The following is a 27,266-nucleotide window of genomic DNA, read 5'->3' as shown; positions in this document are numbered from 1 at the left end:
GTGTGTATTTCTAAGTGGTTTTGTTGCAGAATATTTTAATCCACTGTAAATTTCTGGTATGTGCTTGAATCAGTTCCACAAAAGTAGCGAGATACTTGAGGCACCCTACAAGTCTGCACTGGTGTGAAAGGCACAGACCATAGCAAATTCTACAGGGACAGAGACTATACTCTTATAGCCACCCAAAACAAGAATTTCAGATAATGGCAAGGTGGCAGCTCATGTGCCTCTTTGAAAAGAGACATAGGCTGTTTATCCAATAAGAAAACCATCCTCATCCTAGGAAGAGGTTGTGAAACAATCACAAAAGACTGTGTACAGTCCAGCTCAAAACCCAGATAGCACTGCAGGCAAAGCTCAACAATATTCACATTCCAATATATACATGGAATTCCAGTGTACACATGGAATTCTTGGCAATACAAAATATAAACACCCAAGAGCACATCTCCATATATGCATATGCACACACAGCAAAAACTGCCCTGCAAAAAAAGAAAGGAATCAGAAGGCAAATAATAAAGTAAGAAAAATTACAAAGAAGCCCATACTTTATCCCCAGCATCTCTCTCTATAAAGAAGTTATTAAACAAATTTCAAGTGATATATTTAACATACCATGAACGCATAAACAAAATGTAAAATATACAATTTCATGAACTATAATAAAGAAATTCCCATACCCTTTCTCAACATTACAAATATTCTTTATACTAGCAAATTAGAACTATCACCTAAGCAGCTTTCATTGGTTTGGAAAAGGGGTGGGCATTTCAATCCAGTTTTGATTTCTTCTTAGGTAATGGAGTGGTAGGTGTTCAGCTAATGCATGCATCTTGCACATTTATAACACAGTGTGTTAAGCTTTATTGTCCTTCTTTTAATAGTGTATACCAGCAGGGGGCGGGGGGGGGGAGTCACAGGAACTAGGAGAAATATTTGCAAAGATCAGTTTGTAAGTATAATTAGTCACTTGTTGTGCCTCTAAATTTTATATATGCAGACACAACTTGCATATATTAGATTGTTCACTGGCATTATTTGGCTATTCTTTGGCAAATAATAAGTGCAAAATACTGCCTTCAAATTATGCAGTATCAATACTACTTCAGTGGTACCTCTGGTTACGAACTTAATTTGTTCCAGAGGTCCGTTCTGAAGCTGAAACCATTCTTATCCTGAGGCGCGCTTTCGCTAATGGGGCCTCCCGCTGTGCACATGCCTCCGGCGCATGATTTCCATTTGCATCCTGGGGCAAAGTTCACAACCAGGAGCAGCTACTTCCGGGTTAGCAGAGTTTGTAACCTATGCAATTTCACTGTAGTAAACAGCTATAGTCACATTTATTTAGGATTGCCATATTTCATACAGTGAAAATCTGGACAGAAAAGCTGGGCTATTTTTGGCAAAATCGGGGGGGTGCCAGTTTTGAACTATTTTTATGGGAAATTGGCAAAAACGGCACTTCTGACATGGGCTGCCATACCTCTGGATTTTCCCGGACATTTTTACTGATTTCTTTCCAGTCACGATTGCAGACTGCATTATTCCTTATACGTGTAGGAAATTCCGGACGTATGGCAACCCTACAGTTATTTATAATTATACCACTTAATGTAATAAAAATCTCTAAGCCGTTTATAGAAACAATAATAATACAACAATATTCAATAGCATTTCCTTAAAAGAGTCAAAGAACAGCCCCACTCACCCCCCTGGTTTCTCTGTATGCTGTGACTTTTACAGTCGGCCTCTGTGGGGGGAAAGTAATTCTGTGGCACCTCTGCATTGCAGTCTCTGAAAAATTTCTTTTGTAACTCGTGTAAATGTTACATCCAGATTTGTTTCTCAAATCCAAAAGTCATGGGGCACACCTTTTTGTTTAAATAAGTATCTGTTTGTGTATACTGTAGTAGCTTACACTCATTTCTCTCTTGTACTAGGACCTTGCTGAACAGAAGAAACATTCACAAAACCAAGTAAGAATAGAGATTAATTATATAACTTGTACAAATCTCAACAGACTAACACAGCCACCCATCGGAAATTTTGTTTTTTAGATGTTCGCATTTGAAACTATTTGTAAATAAAATTATATATTTGGAAAAAGATATATAATTTACTTTCCAGAGAGCTTAAAATGTGAACATTTTAAAAACAAAATTTCAGATGGGTGGCAGTGTTGGTCTTTTGCATAAAATAATAATAATAACAAAGAGCCTTGAAACACTAACTAAAAAGTCTTGCAGAAGTCAATCTAATTTTATCTTAGAATAAACTTTTATGTCCACCTCATCATATACATTTAAAAAATAGATAAATCAGGATATTCATTCCATAAAGCAGGGGCAACTGCTAAAACAGGGATGAGAAACCAATATTGGGATTGCAACTCCCCCCATCCCTGGCTATTAGTCATGGTGGTTGGGGCTGATGGAAGTTGCAGTCCAATGATATGGAGGTCCTACAGGTTCCCAACCCTGACCTAAAGTCTCTAAAGAAGAGGAAAGTTCAGCCATGCTGATGGATTTCCAGAGCTACCAACATTCCTGCCAGCAGAGGGAGCAACAGCAGCACTTGAATGCAAATGAAAATCTTTTCATTAAAGAAGTCTCTTGTCCTCGTTTTCCAATAGGTGTGGCATAGGATCCGCCTTACCTTGAACAGATTACATTATGAACGTAAAAGGAAAAAAAAAAGAAAAACCCCTCCTTCTCTGCCTTCTGGACCTTTTATTTCTTGTTGCAAAACAAAATAAGTCAAAATTAAAATGGATGTGACCAGTTGGGTGGCTTTGCCAACACCTTCGAAGCACAGAATGCCCTGCACACTCTGCTCAAGCAGACAAGATAAACAGATAAACCGGATAATCTATGGGACGGCATATTCTTTGGGGACTGAAAGTATTTCCATCCCTGCTGCCTACAGGTGGCTTTCTCTGCAGCTTCATTGACTGGGCCACAATGAAACAGAAAATATATGTATGTAATGCATTGCACAAAAATACAGCCTTAGACACATGTATTTAATTCCAACTCAGACTGAATGTCTACACGCTCAAACACTGTGCAGAATGTTTTGTTTGATTATTGGCTCTAGTTTTCTTGGATGCATAAATCCCTTCTGATCCATATCTGCTCCCATGTCCTCTTTATTCCTCTCGGGTTAGGTACACATTAGCAGCTTAAAATGCAACAAGGTTGTTTCCCACCATTGCATTACAAGTCATATCTCCACATTGCTGTACACACCAGAGCTGGAGCCAACATGTCTTTAGCTGATGCACATTGTCGTTTTTTGTTTCCTTGCCCCTGCAGACCACCACCACCACCCCCTGGAACACCTATATATGAAACTGTCATCTGTGCTTTCAGATTGAAGCTAATTAAACAGCAGTTTTTCTCACGAAAATACAGGAGAGCGCTACATCATGGGTAGTGTCATGTGTACATGAGATATAAGGGCTGTGTGTGGTGTGTGGTCTAAACCACTGAGCCTCTTGGGCTTGCCAATCAGAAGGTCGGCGGTTTGAATCCCCATGATGGGGTGAGCTCCTGTTGCTCTGTCCCAGCTCCTGCCAACCTAGCAGTTTGAAAGCATGCCAGTGAGCGTTTCCGTCACTCTGGTTTAGTCATGCTGGTCACATGACCCAGAAAGCTGTCTGTGGACAAACATCGGCTCCCTTGGCCTGAAAGCAAGATGAGCTCCACAACCCCATAGTCGCCTTTGACTGGACTTAACCATCCAGGGTTCCTTTACCTTTTTTTTGTTACATGAGAGTACAACGTACCCAGAGTAAATAGCAGTGTGTACACAGCCTTAATCAACCACGTATCACAGGACTAAGGCTGAAAATGAGATGTGGAGGACAAACAGAAGATGGCTATAACTATCATGCCTTGTTCGTGAGCTTCTCTGAGGCCTTTTGCAGGTCTGCTGATGCAAAAAGAACAATTGACAAGATAAAATTTGGCCCATCAAGGCCAAATGCTTTTACATCATATTGTCAGTATTAGTACCACCAAGACTGGTGTATTCCTTATAACTGGATTCATGTATCTCAGGAAAATGTTTGCATTCATGTATCTCAGGAAAATGTTTGCATTCATGTATCTCAGGAAAATGTTTGTATTCATGTATCTCAGGAAAATGTTTGTATATTAGTGGATCTATCATCTATCTATTTCTGGGAAGTACTGAAATGTTAACAAAATATCTTCTGCACACTAAAAACTTGCTTGCAATGTTTGACACAGGACTGTTGAGTGTTTTTTTCACATGATCAAAATCTGCATTCCACCAGTTTAATATTGAGATGCTATGGGACCTATTCCCTACAGGGGGTATTTATAAGAAGCATGTATTAAGCTAGCAACTTCTATGTGGGCAGGTGGCAACATGAATGAACTAGTCAAGGTATCTTCTAGTCATGTTAATAGGAACAGTACTTTAAGAGTACTATATGTTTGTTTGTTTAAAATATCTATATACTATCTTTCCTCGGAAGAGCTCACGGTAAAACCCATGAATAAAAATGTAAAAACATCAGTTATAAACTAACTCTAAAACAAGAACAGAAAAATAGCATTATACAGCAGAAATAATAATCACAGAAGGCATTCACCTGGTATCCTCTTAAAATTAGACTCATTTCCATTGTTCCCACTCTGAATACCTTGAAAACATAGCCATTTGTAACATTTAAAAAGCATTTATTTCTCTACTAATTTATAGCATATAATAAACCACAATTCATTTTCACATGGCCAGTTGTTATACCATATGACTTCCCCTGCAACTTTGAAACTATAAAATAAAATGACTACATTTTCTTCTGTAGCTATGCATTGTTAACTTGGGGGGGGGGCAGTTGCAGTGGAAAATTAGCAAAGTTTAAGCGAGTTAACATGTTCAAGAACACCACTGTGGCTAAAAGTATCTGCCTTTTAAGAAGGGGCGAGGTGAAGAATTCATCTTGTTAGCAACCATCTACTGTCTAGTTGCTGTCCATGTTCTGCTTCTTTTGTCAGTCTCCAGTAGTGTGTCCTTTAGTTATAAGTGAAAACAACCGATCCCCCACTAAGACACATCTGCTCTGAATTCATATTACAACAGGAGGGGAAAATGACACCTTCAGCTACATAAACCAATAAAGATTGTCTGATATAGTTTGCCCCTGTTGCTACCAGGCATGCAACCCACTGAGTTAAAGACTGGTGACATCTGCTAAAGAATGTCAATGGTGAGGTGAACAGAAAAAGGTAATGAATCATAGTGTGTCATGGATACAGTTTATGAGTTCTAAGGAAAGAGCCCGTTCTATACCACTAGCTAGCCCTGCTCACACAGCACCTGCAAGCGGAACATAATTACTGCCTAGTATTTTCCAATATATTTGAGCAGAGCTGTGAATATATCAACTATGCAAAAATGATATTTAAGGCTGAATGTTGCACTTTGGAAAAGTAAAAAAATGTTAACTTGGCCCCCTTCTGTATATTATGCATTATACTGCTCCCTATAATTAAATAACCATATCCTCCTCCTTTTTTCCACCAAAATTATTCTAGCATTCAAACTGGGAAATTCATTTTGGGGCAACTCTTTGGTCCGAATCTACAGCCATTTTTCAGTGTGGGCATTTTGCAGCACATGTCCTGAGTTCAATAGGGCTTACTCCCAAATGTATTAATAGGAATGCATTTCCAAGTTTCTCTTTTTTAATTTGTTAGAGGAACCTAACAGAAGGAAAATGCTTTGTTGTTTTAGGATTCCACACACAAGAAAGAGATTGCTGGGGTCAATTTGTTTATCTTTCTATAACGAGTTGGTTCCCCTCCACTAATGTAAGGCTAAGGGATCCTGCTAAGCCCTCTATCAGCTGAATAGGGATTGGGCAATCTTCAATACCTAAGCAGCTCTGTCCCTACAAAACATAAACACACTGACCAAAAACTGGTCCTCAAAAATAAATGAGTAAAATACTACTTTGTAGTAGATGTAGCAGGTATGCACATGTACCCTAACCTACAATACAAAGGAAATATTAAACATCAGTGGATTAGTATATCTCATGGGTAGGCACGGGTGGCGCTGTGGTCTAAACCACAGAGCCTAGGGCTTGCCATTCAGAAGGTCGGCGGTTCGAATCCCTGCAACGGGATGGGCTCCTGTTGCTCGGTCCCTGCTCCTGCCAACCTAGCAGTTCGAAAGCACGTCAAAGTGCAAGTAGATAAATAGGTACTGCTCCAGTGAGAAGGTAAACGGTGTTTCCGTACGCTGCTCTGGTTTGCTAGAAGCGGCTTAGTCATGCTGGCCACATGAACCGGAAGCTGTACGCCAGCTCCCTTGGCCAGTAAAGTGAGGTGAGCGCCGCAACCCCAGAGTTGTCCATGACTGGACCTAACGGTCAGGGGTCCCTTTACCTTTATGGGTGGGCAGATTAAGGCCTGGGGGCCAGATCTGGCCCAATCTCCTTCTAAATCTAGCCCACGGATAGTCTGGGAATTAGCGTGTTTTTACATGAGCAGAATGTGTCCTTTTATTTAAAATGCATCTCTGGGTTATTTGTGGGGCATAGGAATTCATTCATTATTATTTTTCAAAATTTAGTCCTGGCCCCCCAAGGTCTGAGGGTTTGCTGAGAAGGTTTGATGACCCCTGGTATATCTGGAGGACTTCCCCCCCTACATTTGGTCACAGTTAATGCAGATTGTTATGCTTGTAGATGTTACAATAAATGTACGTTGACTAAGTGGTTTTATCTATTATCTGTTTATCAGCTATGGTGCCTGTTTTGTCTATAACTTATTTGTTATGGGTGAAACAAACTGAACAGTTAATGAGGCTATATGATTTCAATAAAGCATCATTTTTTCCTTATGCATTATATATTATTATGTGCTGTTGAGAATTGTTGCGTTGTGGTGGAGAGCACTGCTGTGGCCAAGGAAAACCTGGTTCAATTCTCACCTCAGTTGTAAATTCACTAAATATATTTATGTAGACCTTTAATATCTCCTCTATTCCTGCCTGCAAGGTAATACTGACCTAACTTATTGGATGATTGCAATAATTGCTGTCATGATGTGTGTAAAGTGCTTTGAACCTTCAATGAGCAGCAAATGCTTGCTAAGCATTAGTTCTATATCTGTGGAACTGTTAGATTAGGCCAAGTTCCATCAAAACAGATGGTGAGAACAGATTATAATTAAAATGATTTCCAACTCAGAAGTTTTGCACTCAATACTAGTTCACACATGCACATCCATAACTGGACTGCTCAGCAACTGGTGACTCACAGCTGAATTTGTGACTTACTTCAATTGAAAACCCTTTGGGGAGCAGTGATATGAACATGTTAGTTCTCTGGTGACTCATTGCACACATTTAAGCAAACCGCTTTATACGTTCATGAACTCCTGATGAGCATACAGTTGTAAACAACCCTGAACCTAAAACACTTCCTCTGCAGAAAGCGGAACTGGACTAGAGCAACATTGGGTGCACCCTGTTCACGTTGCAAGCAGGCTCCCCACGCCTTTCAGTGGAAGGGTCGAGTTTCATTTACATGCATCAGTGCTTTCACGTTTATTGAGAATTACTGGATCATCAATGTGACTATTTCTGGCAGCTGAAAAGCTTGTTTCCAAACCCTAGTTTTACTTGTATTATTAGAATCATAGAATTCAGTTCACTGGCATCAGGGGCAGACATCTGTGGGCATCCTCAAAGATCACACCATAGGATGGGTGCTTATACAGATTGGGCAAGGTAATTAATTGCAATGACAGCAGGTGTGCCCTGTCCTGACATGCCCTTTCAGCAAGAGGGCCCAATGAGTGCACTTTACATAAAAGCCCTCCAAAACTGGAGGCAGCACTGTCTGTTCACATGTGGGGGGGGGGGTTGTGTTCCAAAGCCAACATGAGTTGACTTTTCATCAGATTTGTGCACACTAAGTGCACACTAGAATTTTAAAAACTACATGATTATAGTACTAACTGCCTGTTAATTGGTAACTGATCAGCTTAATTTGAATGACATTGCACATTATCAGAACCTCACCATAGGTGGGGTTTTTTGAGATATTTAAGGATGTATAAACATAACTTAAATAGACATAACTTCCACTCTTTTTTGAACAGAATATAATCTTAATATTTTCCTTTCTTTTTTTAAAAAAAATTCCCAGTTTTATTAGCATACGAACCAAAACATATTGCCTAATGAGCTGCTGAGAATTTTTGTTATGGGTAAGCTATGAAAATGTAAGAAAATAATAAACCAAAATGTGTTTTTAATTCATACCTCTATTGTTAAAAATTGGTCATACAAATTAATCAACCAAACTTCAGTTGATTAATCTACAAATCCAACCAATTACAGATTTCCGTCATAGCACAGGCAGATCCAGCCTTGTAAATGGTTTTAATTCAAAATGCAACTGGGCACATTCTGAAAAGTCTTTAGAAAGTGACTTGAACCAGGAAATGCTGAATGAAGTTGATGCTAATGAACTTGTGCTGAACCATTCAAAAGCCTCATTCAACAAAAGCAAGTCTATTTAAACAAAAGGTTTATCTTGTGCCACCTCTATTTGCCACAATGCTTTCTGTACCCAGGCAGTTTTAAATTATTCAGAAATCTACAAAATAAAAAAGTCAGCATTAAAAACCATAATGTGAATCTACCCTCAGTCAAACTGATCATGCAAGAAGAGTCAGAGGCATTGCCCAGTTCTCATATTAAAATGATTATGCAACAGAAGGTGTTTTACCATGTTGTCAATTCATACAGTAATTGGTGTTGGAAAGCCGCAAGCCCCTATCATTTTAGTCAAGAGGAAATATGTCAGAATCTCATGCTTTTTCCTCCCACTTAGTTCTTAAGTAAAATTAAAATAGTCACATCACTAGACAAAAAGTTCGCAACTGTGTCCTCCAAAATGGTATGGCAAAGGAGGCAGATTCCAAGCCTTTTCAAATCTCTGTTTTGTTGATAGTTTGGCTCCTAATTTCCAAATGGGTTATTTTGAAATTATAATTTTTACTGATATATAAATTTATTAGCTCCTATCTGTGTGTGTGTGTTAATTCAAATTAACATACAAAGAAAATTGGTATCTCTAAGTGGGAAACAGGTTTGTAGCGAGAAGGAGATAATTAATTTTGCAGCAGAGATTGAGGATAAAATTTCACTCTTTCTATAAACTATAAAAAAAAGAATATGAAAGGAATATGTGTTTATTCTTACCTTCATCTCTTTTACGTTTGTTGCTTTCAGCACTGGGAGAGGTAATTCCCAGAATTCCACTAATGGAGTAGGAGGAGCCTGCTGAGTCTGTGCTTGCTGAGGACACTTGTGTCACGGAACCCGTGGAAGCTGTAATTTAGAAACAAACCAATCAGTACCCATATCCACACAAGAGAGGAAGCCATGCAAACAACTTTTCCATGACTGCCATCTTTGATAGTTGTGTTTCAATACCACTACCTACAACCAGGAGGCTGGGAGAGGGGGAACAGGGAAATTTGCAGCCTGGATACCTTTCTTGAACATTTAAATTTCATGTTCTGCCATGTCTTACAGCCCAGCCCTATCTTATTAGCTTTTGTTGCTGACAGAAAGACCAGCTTTATACAGCAGCAAGCTAAATTAGCATCAGGTACCTATCAAGCATTGCAAAAATATTCTGCCCTGTCTATTTTCATATATACACAAAGTAGACCCACAACATATGTGCATTTAACTTTTGCGCATTCAGCTTCAAGGGCTTGGCAATTGATTTTTAAAAATAAAAATAAAAGGCGGGAGGGGTGGGCCTCTGGGGGAAAAGACTGGCAATTCCACCCACCATTCCACCCAATATATTTTGACTATAAGCGGTTTTGACTTTATGCACTATCCCTGCAACATAACCCCTGCCTAAGTTGAGAGTCAGCTGTGTATACCATGAGAACAATGGTAGAGATCTGTGCCATTAACTAACCCATACCACAAGGTTAACCAGTGTGGTGCCCTCCAGATGTCTTGAACTACAACTCCCATCATTCTCAACCATTTGCCATGATGGGAGTTGTAGTCTAAGACATCTGGTGGTCACCATGTTAGCTACCCTTGTCACAGGATATAGCACTTTTCTAAACTGCTCAAAATGCTTCATGTTTGTTTTATCAGTAACTGATACAACAACTCTGTACCACAGGCTAGTGTTATATTACCCCCATGTTAAGATGAGAAGTAGCTGCCTAAGGGAATCCATTGGTGCCATAGAGGTCATGGCTGAAATGAGATAAGAACTACAGATAAGTAGCTTACAGCTCATGTTCTTAATCATTATGCTATATTACTTCACAAACGATTGCTGGTTGCATCTCCAAGGCATTCAGGTCAACATATATGGCACAAGATGCATCAGTCTAAAAGTTTGTTATGATTATTTTGCCTGGACAAATAAACCCCTGGACAAACAGAGATTTGAGCCTACATCTCCCACCATTTATGTCCAACGCAATAAAGCACCTGCCTGCAACCTGGTGCTCTCTGGGTGTTTTGGACTACAATTCCCATCAGGCATAGTCTTGCCAGCTGAGGCTGATGGGAATTATAGTCAAAAGCATCTGGGGGTTTGGAAAACCTGCTCTAAATTGACAGTAGATTGCCTTCTTGCTAGGACCCCTGATACTAGGAAATCTATGATATGATAATCTGCAACTCTTTCAGCATTTGAGGACTTGAGTAAGACAAAGATAGCACTGAGGGCACTAGATCCTCTGAACCACTGCCTCAACACAGTGCATGTGGTGCCCAGACCAAGAGGCAAAAGTATAATAATAGATTAAATAACTAACAATTTGCTGCCCTCTTATAGCATCCAAAATATGGCTCCTGAGATAGGCACCTCAGTCTGCCAAATACTAAGGACAGCCCGGTCCAATACTTGAAGCTCTGTAGAGTTCACTGGGAATCCTGGATATGGTAGAACTCCATCAATTGGACTTATGATGCAGGGTATGTTCTGAGTGGTCTCTTTCGTATTAAATTTTGTGGTTGGTAGACATTCTAGTTTGTGTATTTAGGAAACTGTGGTTTAGAGGCTTATTTAAACCATCACTCATATGTCTTACATATTCGTGCAATTCAGAAATACCGAAATGTACGCTGCAAGTTGTCTGAAATCTCCATATGTTGAGAGAGTTACCGCTTCATACATGAGATTCACTCCAGATTCTAAAATTGGACTCAGGATTTTTATTCCAGAGTAAATGGTTAGAGGATTGCTTGCCTGTAGTCCAGTCCATAATTTTTAATGAAGTATGTGGATTTAAACCAATTTAGTCCCTACTGAAATCACTGAGATTAACTGTCGTGAATCTAAGAACTTCATTTTAGCTGGATTGTGGATTAGGTTGTTAGTATTCTAAAATGCTGACAGCTCAGAAAATATGGAGATTTTTCAAGATAAAATTTAGTGAATTCAGTTCTAAAGGATTAGGCAGAGGAAAAATTTGAAAATCTGCAGTGAAGAGAAAAGAGGCGGTGAATATTAAGCCAAAGTGTTCTATGGAAGCATGCCTTACAACCCAGTTAAGCTGAAGTACTTTGACTTCACTCATTTGGTTCAACAGGACTACATAAGCTTGAATATATTATAAAAGTAGTTTGAGTTAGCAGGGCTTATTTTAAGCAAGGTTATGCTCATCTGTCAGAGACTCCACAAGAAAAAAAAAACCCTAATATAAAGTCCATCACTCTTCAATGACTAGAGTTAGATGGACTGCATGTGAATTAGGCAAAGAAGAAGAAAACGCAGTAAAAAGTTTTCAAAGTTTTGCTACCTCTTCACTCAAAATTGCAAGTGCACAAAGAATTATGGAAGGGTTGGTTGATAGAAGAAAAAAACACATTCAAAACTACTTACTGACTAATGATGCAGAAAATGTTATGAATAACTATCCCTTTCTTGATTTATTACTTTAATTATCTGACATTCTATAGACCCCCATTAGTGGGATGACTTTTTTTTTTTTTGGTTTAGATTTCAATTTTCTGTCTCATGGTGAAAGCTATTTATCATAATAATCAGTAAAATTCAAAACCTTTTAGCAGTATTTATAAAATTCATTTACCATGTTCAGCCCTTGGAGAATGACAAAGAAGGTGCATTAGTACGTGTGCTGAAGTGTTCTGTGCAGAATTATCTGCCCATAAGAGTGATTAAAAGTTCTTTAGAATGAATTGCATTATATATTTTTAAGTATATTAAAAAAAAGTTACCTATGCTGTGACTGGAGGCTGGGACTTGCTGGTTGGGTGGTTGCTGTACCTTTGTCCGTATAATCCTGCATATAGACAAATGGCTACTTACTATTAGGTATACAACAATAGAGCAAAAAATAGCTATGCAGGTAAACAATAACTAAGCATGATGAGTGTCCAAGAAAATTATTCCTCTTCATTACTATTCTATTTCCCAAATTGAAAACCAAAAAGATGCACTGAGCTGAGAACTGCCTAAATGTGTTATCAGCCATAGCTGAAAAGTTGGGAAATGCATGTCTACTTAAATACCTTCACAAAACTGGAATTGCCCACTCTCATGTGTGAATGTCATCATTCACAATGCTTGGACATTCACTGTAACTCATATATGTAATCACCCCATCAAGGAGACTGAAAGAATTGCAGCTGAGCAAATGGAGCAAAGCCAAATATACAATATAAACAACACAGTGTCCAAAACGCAGGATCTAAGTACTTAAATTCCATTGACTTCCAATGGATATAAAATAACTGCAATAATAATTACACATATTATTGATCTCAATAATACCTTGTCTCATTAATTTCAACTGGAGTTAAGCATGACTAATTTATCCAGTTTGGGGCAAAATGTGGACCCTGGTGCAGGTTTGTGGGTGACTGCTGCTTTTCCTCACAGCACCAAATATTCAGCGAGCAAAATCTGCACAGTTCTAAACCCTCGCAACAGGAAATGTCTCATTAACTACCGTAAATAATTCTGTGGTGTTTCCTCTCTGCTCATTCCATACAACAGACTTGTAGAAATGCCCTAAACATTAACATCACCATAAATTAAGGTTTTTGTGCCAACTTACTCATACATACTTATCTAGAGTCATAGCTACTTTCAAAATATTTGCTAACATATTTTAGGCAGCAAAATGTGTGTGTGTGCTACATATGGTTTAGGCTTTTGTTAATACTGGGTTGGAGAACTGAAGTTAGCATAAAATAAATAAAATTGTTAACAATGGAAAATCCACCGTGGAGATGCATTAAGAGCACTGAACGCAGGAGGTCTTCTCTGTATATTTTCCTAGTGACGCAAATGGAGATCTTGCCATTGATTTTAATAAGAACAAGATTGATGCACTCACTATAGAACGGTCTTTTATCAAATAGCACACAGTTAATTGATATAATTCTCCACACAGTATATATGCCTGTTTTAATATAATATTTTAGCTGGCAGCTTGTGGCCTGATGAGTTCCTGGCCGCACTCCCAGCTTTTGCCTGGTTGTCTTCCAGATTTGTTTTTTCATGTTTAGTATGTTCACAGAAGAACACTCTCCTGTCATTTAAAAAAACAAAACATTTTCCTCTTTGGCATTTCAGAACATCAACTCATAAAGTGACAGTGCCAAATTACTGTTATCTGCCTCTTCTTTTGCACCATTTACCAAACTGTAGATGATTATGGTGGGTAGTACTCAACTAAGGTTTACTCAGAGTAGATCCCCTGAAATTAACAGGCATAACGGTAGTTGTGCTTGTTAATTTCAATGGGCTTACTCCAAGTTCCACCTGAAGTGTTTGGTTGTAGTTGTTGTGTTGTGTTAATACTTAATGAACAATTCAGGATGGGACCCTCTTTGAGTAATACTATATTTCCAAAAGTTTTGAAAGCTGAAGCACGTTTCAAAGAAATAAGTAAAACCGAAAACTCCTGTACACTGAAGGGTTTGCATTTTAAGAGTTTGTGACCCCCAATTCTAGTTCAAGGCCTGTTTCAGCACGGCACTGCTCTGAACATAGTTTTAGACTGTACAAGCCCAAGGAACAGAGCAGTGAGCCGTGCAGAAGGTGGTTTATTCTGCTCTGTCTTTGCATCATGGGTGACTAAGCTGATCTGATCACACCTAATGCAGAGATACAGCAAAGTACCCACCTCTAGAAGAGTTTGATTAGAAGAAAGCAAGGTAAGAGCAGTAAATCATACAATGACACAGCGAGCAGCCTTCTTACATGGGTAGGAACTGAGGCACGCCTAAAAGTAACAGGAACCCATAGTTGAGAATTTCAGTCTGAAGATGATGAGGCAACACGAGCCTCTACTTCTTAGGTCTGCTCTGCAAGTATTCTCTGAATGTACAGCAGCTTCTCCACTAGAAGCCTTGCACGCTATCTAGCTAGAATGAAGGCCTGGAGGCTGTATCTGCACTGCTGCAAATTGGCTGCTACATTTCACATTGCCTGCATCTCAGCATGCAACTGGCCTGTTCAATCCGCACAAGGCTGTAGAGTGGTTTTGCACTGAGTAAATGACCTTGGGAACCAAACAGGTGACTGGTGCAATTCCTACACACCGATCACTCTGCTGGCATCTGTACAGGGTTCAGAGCAGGGCTGGTGTTGGATATTTCACACAGCACCTAATTTAAAGCAATCTCTCTCTCTCTCTCTCTCTCTCTCTCTTTAGGTATAAGAAAGAAGCACATGTATTTATTTTAAAGTATTTTGCCCAGTGTTTGCCCAAAAAGGCTTCCAGGGTGGCTTCCTGATCAATTAAAATAAAATACATTTTTGAGTATATACGAAGTTCACTTCCTCCTTACTGAGCACCCTCAAACAATCCCATGCACATATGGGATTGTTCAGAGCATGGAGGAGATGGTGGTGCCTTCCAGACTGGCCAGGGAACAACCTGGCACTTCTTATAAGGCAGAATGTCCCATATGTCTCCTTTCTGCTTTGTGCTTCCACACAGGACATAGCTTTCTCCATTTTACAGAGCAATACTACGTGGAGTGTAAGGTAGTCAAGGCAGGTGGGGAGGTTGTTCTGTGGGGGCAACTGATTAGAGAAGACTGGCCTTGAATGAACTGGTGATCGTTACTCTCTGTTGCGTGTCCGCCCTATGCTTACACGCACGCATCCTCATTTCATGCGCTCAGGCATCAAACGCCACATACAAAACATGAATGCCACCTGAATTATGAATCATCCCTAAATATTGCTAGATTTTATTAGGTTTTCAAATAACATTCAGATGGACCTGCTTTCTTTGCCCTGCAAACTCTATTTATTTACACATTTTCAATTTATTGTGTATCTTATAAATTAATATATCTGATCCATATATTTCCTGCTATACAGAAATGTGTACTTGGTGAAAGAGACATAGTCGCTTCTTCAAAGGATGCCAATTTGCCCTCTCCTAGAAACTGTTAAGTTGTGCAGTAGATGACAGAAGCATGCACTTTTTCTGTGTCAGAATGTGCACGGATCTGCCCATTTGCTATTGTCTCTCCACTTATACCTTATCTTCCCCAGAACTATAAAGCATTTCATTCACTAGGGGTGAATTCAAGTTTACTTGTCATCTTGCAAACATTTTTTTATATATCCACAGTAGACAAATGACGTAAGCAGGGACCCAGCTGAGCTGGCACTGTGTTTTATCAATTATTGGTGTAGGATCAAGACTCTGCTGCGAATACCAGACCTAGAGGAATGAATTGAAAGAAAAGAACAACTAGAACACCTCAGTCCCAGACACATGTCAGGATTGAAATTTAATTCTCTCTCTCTCTTTCTCTGAAATGCAAAAATCAACAAGGTATCAACTTTCCTTTAAGCCCCTCATGTATGTACATAAATGTGTATATGAAAAGAGACAGAAAGAGAGAGATTAAACAGATTGCTGCAGGGGGTTTATCTCATGCAAACTGTACCAACCTGTTTTGTGATTTACTTATTTGGAACTTAGCTGCTAATCATTTTAAGTAATTAGGCATAATATTCAAAAATAGTACAGCAAGAGTAACTGAAAGGGGGGGAAATATGCAAAAAATTTACCAGTGCCTGCTCTTTTTATGAACATAATATGTGCCTTGCAGTTGAAGACCAAAGGTATATCTCTAGTTCAGCAGTGTTACCAGCTGTGGCCAGACAGGTATGATTGTGTTCTCAGAAGCAGGGCATGAAGTTAATAGGTTTCCCTTGTTACTGGTCACCAACAGCTGGTGTTCTGAGGTTTACAGCCAAACTGTGTATTTTTCACCCATGAGTTTACAAAAGAGAATTTTGGGAAATTTAAAAAAAAATGTAAATACATGTACCTGCATTTACTCTCATCCATCCTCTATTACCTTAGCCTCTCTGATGTGCCCAGAGACTAATGTGGAGCTGCATGACACAGCTCTATATTGAAGTGTGTGTGTGTGTGTGTGTGTGTGTGTGTGTGTGTGTGTGTGTGTGTGTACATCTATGTTTAAGGATCCATATTTAGTGCAACCACGTGGGTTTCAGTGCAATAAATAAATTCCTCCCTCCTTTTGTTGTTTTGTTATTTTACATTCCCCCTTCCCTCATTTCTGCTATGTTTTCCCCTTCACTACTTAGGTAACTTAGACTTAAAGCTTTTTGGGTAGGGACCTGTCTATTCATGTATGATATTCTACAAAGCAGCCTTCCCCAGTCTGGTGGCCTCCAGATGAAGAGAAGGAAGAAAGTTAATCATACTCAGTTCTAGGATTGCCATATTTCAAACAGGGGAAATCTGGACAGAAAGTTTTTTAAGGAAAATCGCTGAAAATCCGGGTGTATGGCAACCCATTGCTGACATGGGTTGCCATATACCCGGATTTTCCCGGACATTAAGCGATTTCCCTCCTAGACGCTGCTTCTGAGTGCAGTATTCCGAATATGTTCACAAAAGTCCGGACGTATGGCAACCCTACTCAGTTCTTCAGAGTCTCTGCTATAAAATGACGGAATCAGCAGGTCTGTTTTATGATATATAAAAGCTATGTATTACGATACGTAACTTTTTCAGTATTCTTCAATAACAGTTTCATTTGGGGCAGGTAGCAAAAGCTAAAATGTTAAGTAACTTGCTAGTTATGCATAGAATCAGAATACATGCCTTGTAACAGTATAACTAGTAGTATGACTATAGCTGATTACAGAGCTGGGCTGGTGGTTTCTAGCGCACATAAAAGATAAATGTTGTTTTCAGGCAAAAAATAGTTCAGACAGCCCAAACCAACCCAGGAATATTTGGGCTTCTGCCAGCTTTGCCATATTGACATCAATGGGACTAAATTGGTTTAAGTCCATGTACTTTCCCTTAATTGGCCTATAGGCCAAGCTGTTGTTTTACTTCTCAGTTTTAGCCAAACATTTTAAATAAATGACTTTGCAATATGCAAAAATAGTACAGCTTCAGTTTAGTCAGACACTTTCTGAGCACATAATTTTGCCCACAGTCCTGCAATGATCATAGCAACAGGGCACGTAAATACCAAATAACCAAAGCATATGGAAAGGCAGATAAATTAGGTTATGCTCTATTGTCTCTAGTGCTTGAGATTTCATTCTGTTTAGGAAACAGAAGCCAATGTCCTGAATGGCATTAGAATTAAAAGATGGAGCCAAAGTGAAGCTGCTTGCACTTAACATCTATTGAATTCAATGGGACATAAATCAATTGCAATATCAGGTAACCCATTTATTGAACATTTATCATTATTCGTCTGCACAAAGTTCTTAAGGAGATTAGGTGATATCAGCAATTTATTGGGCATTCATTCTCATTTGCTTGTGGGGAGGTTAAATGATGTTGCATCCAGCAAATTTTATCCCATACTTTCTAGCACATTTTCTCATCACTTTCCTTATTTTAAAAAGGTCAGTCTGGAGGTGAAGCTGGTTTCCCGTGCAAGACCTCCCAACCTGAATTGTACAACCTGAATTTGCCAGTACAATATGTGATTGAGTCTCATCCAATAATAGTGAAAATCAGGAAGTGCTTTAAATTACCCTGTTAATTTCAACAGGGCTAACTTTCTTCATATTATTAATATGTGCAAAGCTGTATATTCTCACTGCAAAATATCTGGTGATAATATGCAATTAGATTAGTAACCAGTCAAAAAGCAGCAATTTTTGTACCCTAACCTTTTAAAAAATATTTTAAAATCCTATGAGGAAATTACTAAGTATTTAGTGAGTGTTCGAAAGATGCTTGGATATCAAAAAGAACAAATAAAATAATTTTGCAGCTATATATTACACGCCCAGCAATACAAATAGTGTGTTATTGTTAGATAAAGTTAGAGCATTTAAATGAAATTCCATGAAAATTTTCTTTGGGGTTGTTGTTTCTAATACAGAAAAGTAGTCCACTTGTGTGAATTTTCTAAATTTAAAATAAGTTGTTTATTTTTTAAAAAATCCAAATATCCCAATTTAAGCTGTGCTGCTACCTTAAACACGAGACACTTCCCACTAATGGGGCTTGGTTTCTTGGGATTTAACATAAAAATTCACAAAGGATGTGATTTGCAAGCCATCTATTTCAGGGTAACAAGGTGGACTTAACTAGAACTACTGTGAAGTAAACTGTAGCTCATAGCTGAATTATCTTTCAGTTCTCCTATGAAATATATACTTAACTTTTGATGTGATGAACTACAATTGTGCACATTGGGACAGTGATTGCTTCTTGAGAAAAGCAGTAATTGACACACTGTTCATAAGCATGACTGTTCATGCACCGGACAAGTACAAATTACAGAAACTTCATAGTACACAATCTAAGATAGCACTTTGTATGCAAGAATCTCAAAAGAATTTTGCAAAATTAATCATAAGATTTAATAGACACATTGCACAGGTCACTAAACTGGAGGACACTCTAGATTCTACCACACTTGTTTCTGTTAGCAGATGCACTACTGATCTACCCAGGTTCACTTTCAATTAATCAATAATAAAGATGGATGGTAAATCTAGCAAAATATGACCACATGGTCCATGTCCTAGACTAGTTCTTCCTTATTTCCCAGTCCACATTCCAAAGTTATAGACTCACACTTTTTTGCATTAGAACAGTTACGTTCCTAGTTTTCACATAACAAATATCAGGGTCTTAGACGGCAGAAAAATGGAAATTCAAGACAGAGACAATGGGCGTTGTGGAGAAAGAAATGTTCGTATTTATTTATTTTGTATATTCATTTTTCCCTTGCCTTTCAGAAAATTTATTACAAGGTCCTTCTTCCAGCTATGCTCAGTCCTCCAAACATTGCATGAGAAACAGATCACAAAATGGCTATGAATGCCTTTTACACATGTGAAGAGCCCTGCAAATAATCAAAATTGACCCATTCCATTTTCAGACAATTGTAAGAAACACTGCCCACATGCATCTCCATTGTACCGCCCCAAAGATCCTTACCTGTTAATTGAGCTAACGCTGGGTACTGTGTCGTTGTCACATACTCGCTCTGCTAAAAGCCTGTCCCTGATCTCCCAGGCAAACATGGTGGGGTTTTGGCGTTTATATTCTGCAATCTTTTCTACTACTTTGGGTGTGGCGACCTTTGGTTTTGACCCCCCAATAACTCCAGGCTTAATGCTTCCAGTCTCATAGTACCTACAACAAAATTTCAGGAAAGAGGGAGGAAAATTAAAATCAATTCAGGAATGCATTTTCAGTGGTCATTCCCATTATATATTCTAATGTAATGGACCCCTAGTAAATTGCAACCCATGTATTTAATTCTCCCACTGAAATCAATAAGACTTAGAAGTGTTTAACGTCACATGATTTGTGTCCTAATTCTTTTTTAAATTTGCCATTATAGATTGTTTGATATATAACTATAGGTGCATGTGTGTTTTCCTTCATGGCCAGAAGGCAATAAAAATGATGTGATTTTAAAGGGCAAGTGAAAATTGAAAATTAACTGAAAATGTGAGTTATTAATCTGTATAGCAACAATAATAAAAAGAAATTGGCACTGGCATAATTTTTTTACTTAAATAGGGGTGGGGAGCATTGGTCCCATTTCTAGTAAATTACTATTAAGACTTACCATCTTTTTGCAACTAAGTGGTAAAACAATATCATGGAAAGATAAGTGCAGTCAAAACAATGCACGAATTTATCTCCTTTTTCTTCATTCCTTTTTCTTCATAATTGTGAAGGGCAAAAATTAAAACACATTTTTCCTGACTGCTATCTTCAGGGTAGGTAGAATTTCTGAACTACTGGCTTTACTGTTAAACTCCCATTCTCCTCGGTAACCCATTGCAATTTACTGATGCAAATGAAAGAAGAATCTACAAAGCACTTTTCCTATATAGGCACCAGTAAAATGGACATGGTTACGTTACAGAAAATTTAGGTAATGTGCACCCTTTGAGTCTAATGCTCAGCTACTGTAGACTAAAGAATATCAAGGTCTCTGGACTAACCTTGTTGAGAACAGCCATGATAACAAACCAGCGATGTCCCAACAGAAGTTCAACACAGAAAACCCAATTATTTGTATACCAACCAAAGGCTCTCTAACTAGCAATATCATAAATCTGTATTATTTTTCTATACAGAAGGCTCAGACACACATCATATTAAAATAAGATGAATTTACAATTTTGGGCTGCATTTTGGACCCAGCACTTTGGTGCCCATCATATTTTCATTTAACTACACAATTTCAGCTGGGCGTCTTCTTTCTGAGAGCCCTTTGTCAGGGCCTAATATCCTTCTTCACCACACTGGCAAGACACTGAAGTGAGATTAGAGCAATTAAAATTAATGAGGGTTTTGCTGTTGATTTCAATAGGATATGTAGCTCAGTTACATCCTGTGTTTATGTTTTCCTATTGGGTTTTTAAAGAAATTGTCTGTTGTACAACTCTTTAGCTGAGAAATACTGGTGAAACAAGACAGTGCTGGCTGGGCCTGATGGGAACTGTAGTTCTGAACATCTGGAAGGCACCAGGGTGGGGAAGGCTGGATTAAGCTTGCTATTAGAGCCTTCTGAAATATTGCACTGAGTCTAATGAAGCTGCAAAGTTTTCATGTACAGTGGTACCTCTGGTTACAAACTTAATTTGTTCTGGAGTTCCGATCTTAACCTGAAACCATTCTTAACCTGAAGTACCACTTTAGCTAATAGGGCCTCCCGCTGCTGCTGCCGCCGCCACGGCACAATGCGATTTCTGTTCTCATCCTGGGGCAAAGTTCTTAACCCGAGGTACTACTTCCGGGATAGCGGAGTCTGCAACCCGAAGTGTTTGTAACCCGAGGTACCACTGTATATACAATGAATATCATAAAATAATTGATAGTGTACATTTGTATGACAAAACAATGCATAACAAATGCCTTCATGGACTCTCCTGTTTTAATCAGCCATGGCTGATCTCAACTCAGTTAAGGAAAATAACTTTAATTTAATTTAAATTCTTCTCATCAAAGTCAATAGTACCGGGCTGATAAAGTACTTAAGAAGAAAGTCGCCCTTCATCAGTCACTGTGCTTATGAGGAGTACTTTTTATTTTTACAGTAGTTGATTTTCTACGTATCCTTTTGCACTCATTGTCCCTCAGTAGCTGATTTAGAAATCATTTTTATTTACTATATATATACCTCTCACTTTTTTATTTTATCTTACCTTTCACTACTCCATGGAGCTCAAAACAGCATACAGTACATGCTGCCACTTCCCCTTCTATTTTCCCCTCACAACAACTCTATGAGGTAGGTGAAGCAGAGAGAGTGATTGGCGCCAGTGGCGTAGCATGTGCAGGGGGGGCCGGCCGCACCGGTCGCAACATCTGGGGGTTAGGGTTAGGGGGGCGCAAATCCACGGGTTAGGGGGCGCAAATTACTTGCCTTGCCCCGGGTGCTGACAGCCCACACTACGCCACTGATTGGCGCAAGGACACCCAGTCAGCTTTATGGCAAAGCACGGATTTGAATTCTGATTTTCCCACCCAGAGAATGGTCTGGGAGCCTGCAATAGCCTGAACCATGTGAAGTGAAGTCTAAATTGCTATAAAAAGTATAGCAAGGGCCTGAGCATCAGAAAGAATGGCTTGTCTTAAGTCACCGAGTGAAAGGGCAGTGGTGAGATTTAAACCAGGGACTTGCTCATTAATAGGTCAGCGTTCAAGCCACAACCCTGTGTTACCTAATGCTATTACACTATTTAAACTAAGCAGGTTTGGAATAGACCTGATCTGAGAGCACTGTTTTTTATTATTAGGTTAAAATGTCACTAATATTTTAAACATGATAGTATACAGGATTCTGCATCAGACTGGCTTCTGGGCCTCAAACAGTACAGCAAAATAGGTGGATCTGGTTCTATGGATCGTGAATTACTGGGCGATTAAAACATCATTCTTATTTTCATCTAATGCTAGGGTCGGTAAATTAACAAACTTGTATCAAACCAAGTAATGACAAATAATTTCATTTGTGCTGTGAACAACCACCATAAGACAAACTGCACCCATTCATAACTTAACTTATAGTCTGAGAAGACAAAACGTCCCAGAATGCAATGTCCAGTCTTGGGAAGAATCTAGACCCATATTCAGGATGCTGGCATTGTTATTGGGCTAAAATGCATTGCCTATACAGATCCCATTATATTCACAAGCAGTATCAATTAAACAATCATAGTTAAGATGGCTCAGCAACAAACTATTAAATATAGAAACAATTTGCTGGTGTTGACATCTTTGAAAGGTTTGCCACTGTTGCTATTTATTTTGTGCCAGTGTTTAAGTGTTGTAAATTAAGAAATATTGATTCCTAAATGTAGAATCAAGCATATTTACTGTGCGTGTTCCATATATATATATATATATATATTTGTTTTCGTAGATTTTCACGGGTACAGGAATGCAGGTTTTGGTGTCCTCGGGTGTCTTCCCGTGTAAAAGTTGGGGTGTCTAGGCGACGTTTCGACGAGGTCTCACTCGTCATCTTCAGGCTGGTGCTTTCGGCTTCTTGTTACTGGAACAGAGCGGGATCTCAGTGTTTGAGTTCCTATAAATACTGTAGAGGGGTGTGGTGTATTGCCTCAAAAGTTCTGGGCAGAGGGGAAGTTCCCAGGCTAGTGTTCTTTTCTTCTTTTGTTCCTTAATTACTTGAGGGATATCTTGAGTGATTTCTTGAGTGATATTCTGAGTACCACTTAGGTGGGTCATTAGGTGTGGATTAGTTGCTAAAGCCTTCGTGTCTTGACCTCTTGAATTTGTGAAGAGTTTTTCTGGGAAGATGGCTGTACTGCACTTAGTTGTGCTTTGGCTTGGCTTCGTGTATAGGGGCGAGCTGTGGTTTTGTGCCCTGTGCCAGCCAGATCTGTGTAGGGATTGCAGGGGGGTGCAGCATCCGGAGTTGCCACTATGGTTTGGTTACTGGATGGTGTCTGTAATTTATCTGTGGAGAGGGTCTGGGTTTGGGTCTGGTGTGGTTGATTGGTGGTGGCGTTCTGTGTGCCTCTGGATCTGGTGTCGGTTTTTGTGGGGAGGGCTAATTTCCAGATGTCTGGCAGGCGGGACGTGTCGTCACGCTTGTTCATGTTGTGAGGGTGTTTCTCTATCTCGATGGCTTCCATGATTATTCTCTTGTGGTGATGTTCCATGTTAAAGAGCAATTTGGAATCTGCAAAATTAATTTCGTGTCCTGTTTCTTTCATGTGTTGGAAAAGAGAGGAAGATTTTTCTTCTTTTTTGACGGCATTCTTGTGTTCTGCGATACGTGCATTTATTCGTCTGTTTGTTTGTCCAATGTACGTGGCTGGGCAGACTTTGCAGGGTATTTCATAGACCCCTTGGTTTTCCAACTGGATTTTATCTTTGGGGTTTCTGAGGATATTGGCTATTTTTTGGTTGGTGCAAAAGGCTGTTTTGATATTGTGTTTATGGAGGATTTTGCTAATTTTATCTGTAGTGCCCTTGATATAAGGAAGGAGGGCCATGCCATTGTTTTCTTCCGTGTCTTGGTTTTTGGGGGGTGTTTCTTTTTGGATTAGCTTCTTAACCCTGTTTTGCTGGTATCCATTGGCGATTAACACATTTGAGAGATTCTGTAACTCAGTTGTCAAGTGGTCTTTGTCAGCCAGGCGTTACCAACCGCTACTTACATGCTCAATCACACCACCACCCTGCACAAATAAACTCCGTAGCCAAGACCCTCATCTCCAGAACCAAACGCCTGGCTGACAAAGACCACTAAACACAATATCAAAACAGCCTTTTGCACCAACCAAAAAATAGCCAATATCCTCAGAAACCCCAAAGATAAAATCCAGTTGGAAAACCAAGGGGTCTATGAAATACCCTGCAAAGTCTGCCCAGCCACGTACATTGGACAAACAAACAGACGAATAAATGCACGTATCGCAGAACACAAGAATGCCGTCAAAAAAGAAGAAAAATCTTCCTCTCTTTTCCAACACATGAAAGAAACAGGACACGAAATTAATTTTGCAGATTCCAAATTGCTCTTTAACATGGAACATCACCACAAGAGAATAATCATGGAAGCCATCGAGATAGAGAAACACCCTCACAACATGAACAAGCGTGACGACACGTCCCGCCTGCCAGACATCTGGAAATTAGCCCTCCCCACAAAAACCGACACCAGATCCAGAGGCACACAGAACGCCACCACCAATCAACCACACCAGACCCAAACCCAGACCCTCTCCACAGATAAATTACAGACACCATCCAGTAACCAAACCATAGTGGCAACTCCGGATGCTGCACCCCCCTGCAATCCCTACACAGATCTGGCTGGCACAGGGCACAAAACCACAGCTCGCCCCTATACACGAAGCCAAGCCAAAGCACAACTAAGTGCAGTACAGCCATCTTCCCAGAAAAACTCTTCACAAATTCAAGAGGTCAAGACACGAAGGCTTTAGCAACTAATCCACACCTAATGACCCACCTAAGTGGTACTCAGAATATCACTCAAGAAATCACTCAAGATATCCCTCAAGTAATTAAGGAACAAAAGAAGAAAAGAACACTAGCCTGGGAACTTCCCCTCTGCCCAGAACTTTTGAGGCAATACACCACACCCCTCTACAGTATTTATAGGAACTCAAACACTGAGATCCCGCTCTGTTCCAGTAACAAGAAGCCGAAAGCACCAGCCTGAAGATGACGAGTGAGACCTCGTCGAAACGTCGCCTAGACACCCCAACTTTTACACGGGAAGACACCCGAGGACACCAAAACCTGCATATATATATATATATATATATATATATATATATATATTGGTGTCTTCGGGTGTCTTCCCGTGTAAGAGTTGGGGTGTCTAGGCGACGTTTCGACGAGGTCTCACTCGTCATCTTCAAGATGACGAGTGAGACCTCGTCGAAACGTCGCCTAGACACCCCAACTCTTACACGGGAAGACACCCGAAGACACCAAAACCTGCATTCCTGTACCCGTGAAAATCTACGAAAGCATATATATATATATATATATATATATATTCACAGAGAGAGAGAGTGCTCCAATTACAGTGACATTTTACCAACTGTAATTATTAGTTATGAAAATAATGAGCTATGAAATTCCAATTTATTGTTGACAACTTAAATGACAAAGCTCTGGAACTCAATTCTTAGCTCCATAGCAATGCAAATATATCTAGTGACAAATCTATTCAGAAACAGTAAAACTTTTAGATGTTCTTTCTTATTGGAAAGGAGTTGCTTGTTTATTAGTTTTATTCATTGGCTAATAGAAATAGTAAGCTAAAAGTTAAATTTTGATGTGACTGCCATCGGGGTGGGATGAAGTAGCAAAGATAAAATGTCACAAAACTGACTGCTGCCATTGACACTGGTAATTTTAGAAACTGCACTTAAATAACATTCCTGAGACCATACATATTGGCCTCCTCCGGCATCACAAACAAAAATCTGAAAAATCTCCAGTTGTGCAATCTTAACACTACCAGTGTCTTTGATAGGCTTTTCGCTGAGTTTCCTAACTTGCCTCTTTTAAGAAATATCAACAATGTTAGAATGCTTAAGGATCCAGTCCTGAAACTACTTACTCAAGAGTATTTCCATTAAAGTTAGCAGAGCAGCATCTATGGCTTGTTTTTTGTCTTTTCACACATGGCAGTATAAAATCAAGACTCCTTCCCTTTAATCCAGTGAACTGACATTTTGTCAAATAGATGTAAGACAGAAAAGATCCAGGTCTACTTGTATCTGCTGACCTTCGCTATATCCCACTATTGACTCTGAGGATTTCGCACAGAGAACGGGGATACTGAAAGGATTCACATGCACAGAACACTATAAAGAATGTTTAATTATACTGCAGAATTTTTGTATTTTAATATAAATGGGACTGGTTTTGCATCCATGGTCAAAAGTTCCTTTTTATGTAGTGAGATGGAAAGATGACCTTATTAAAAAAGGAACCATAATTTACCAAATTTACTTGAGAATTTGGCTCTAGTTAGTGTGAAATTGCACAACTTTCTAAAGAAACTGTATTTGTGCAGCACTAACTACAAATCTTTACGTCTGCTTATGAATAGCTTTTTTTATATGTCAGTGGAAGTACAGAAGTCATAGTAGTGAAAATGAAATATATACTGTTGAAAAATCAGTGATAAACATTTAAGAGTTCTATCTATGCATGGTTACTCAGAAGTAATCCCCACTACGTGCAATGGGACTTCCACAAAAGCAGGAATTGGATTACAGCTGAAATTATTCAAATGCAACCAAAAACCTTTAACTTTTTCTAGGTTAGGCTGGTGAAAAACAAAGAAGTGATAGATAACAAAATAACCTATCCAGATTTTATTCAAAGTTACTGGGGAATGGGTGGACGGAGAGACAATACAGAATCCGGCAGTACCTTAAAAACTAATATATTACGGTATATGCTTTGTGTGACTAAAGAAAAGAGTATCATTGTGATGGAAAGCAGAGTAACATGGTACATTAACAAACTCTCCTTTGCAAGAGCAAATACCTGATTATTGTGATCTTAACCAAGTTACATTAGTTTAATGCGCCTGATTAATTTATTTAAAAAATTGGAGCATTATATCATAGCATGTTCAAAATCATTGTGTCCACAATCATACTGTTCCTCGGCCTAGGTCAAGTAGTACTTTACGTACTGAAACAACAGAAGCTTCCCTTTCTTTCTTTTTTA

General features: G+C 39.1%; 1 protein-coding gene across 5 annotated transcripts in view; it reads right to left on the bottom strand.

The window, feature by feature from the left end:
* Positions 1 to 27,266, bottom strand: part of PAX5 (paired box 5) — a 260,888-nt gene that overhangs the window by 168,832 nt on the left and 64,790 nt on the right. For all 5 annotated transcript variants that reach the window (XM_083481891.1, XM_083481892.1, XM_083481888.1 and 2 more), the window contains 3 exons: positions 19,491 to 19,688; positions 12,280 to 12,344; positions 9,256 to 9,384 (listed from right to left, as the gene is read on the bottom strand). In XM_083481891.1, the coding sequence (XP_083338017.1) occupies positions 9,256 to 9,384; positions 12,280 to 12,344; positions 19,491 to 19,576 (280 nt within the window). In that variant the 5' untranslated portion in view covers positions 19,577 to 19,688. The remainder of the gene's footprint in view (positions 1 to 9,255; positions 9,385 to 12,279; positions 12,345 to 19,490; positions 19,689 to 27,266) is intronic.

Source organism: Podarcis liolepis (genome assembly GCF_965112155.1).
Source record: "Podarcis liolepis genome assembly, chromosome: 17".
NCBI lineage: Eukaryota > Metazoa > Chordata > Lepidosauria > Squamata > Lacertidae > Podarcis > Podarcis liolepis.
The sequence above is the reverse complement of the archived record's forward strand: the minus strand, read 5'-3'. Positions and strand labels throughout refer to the sequence as shown.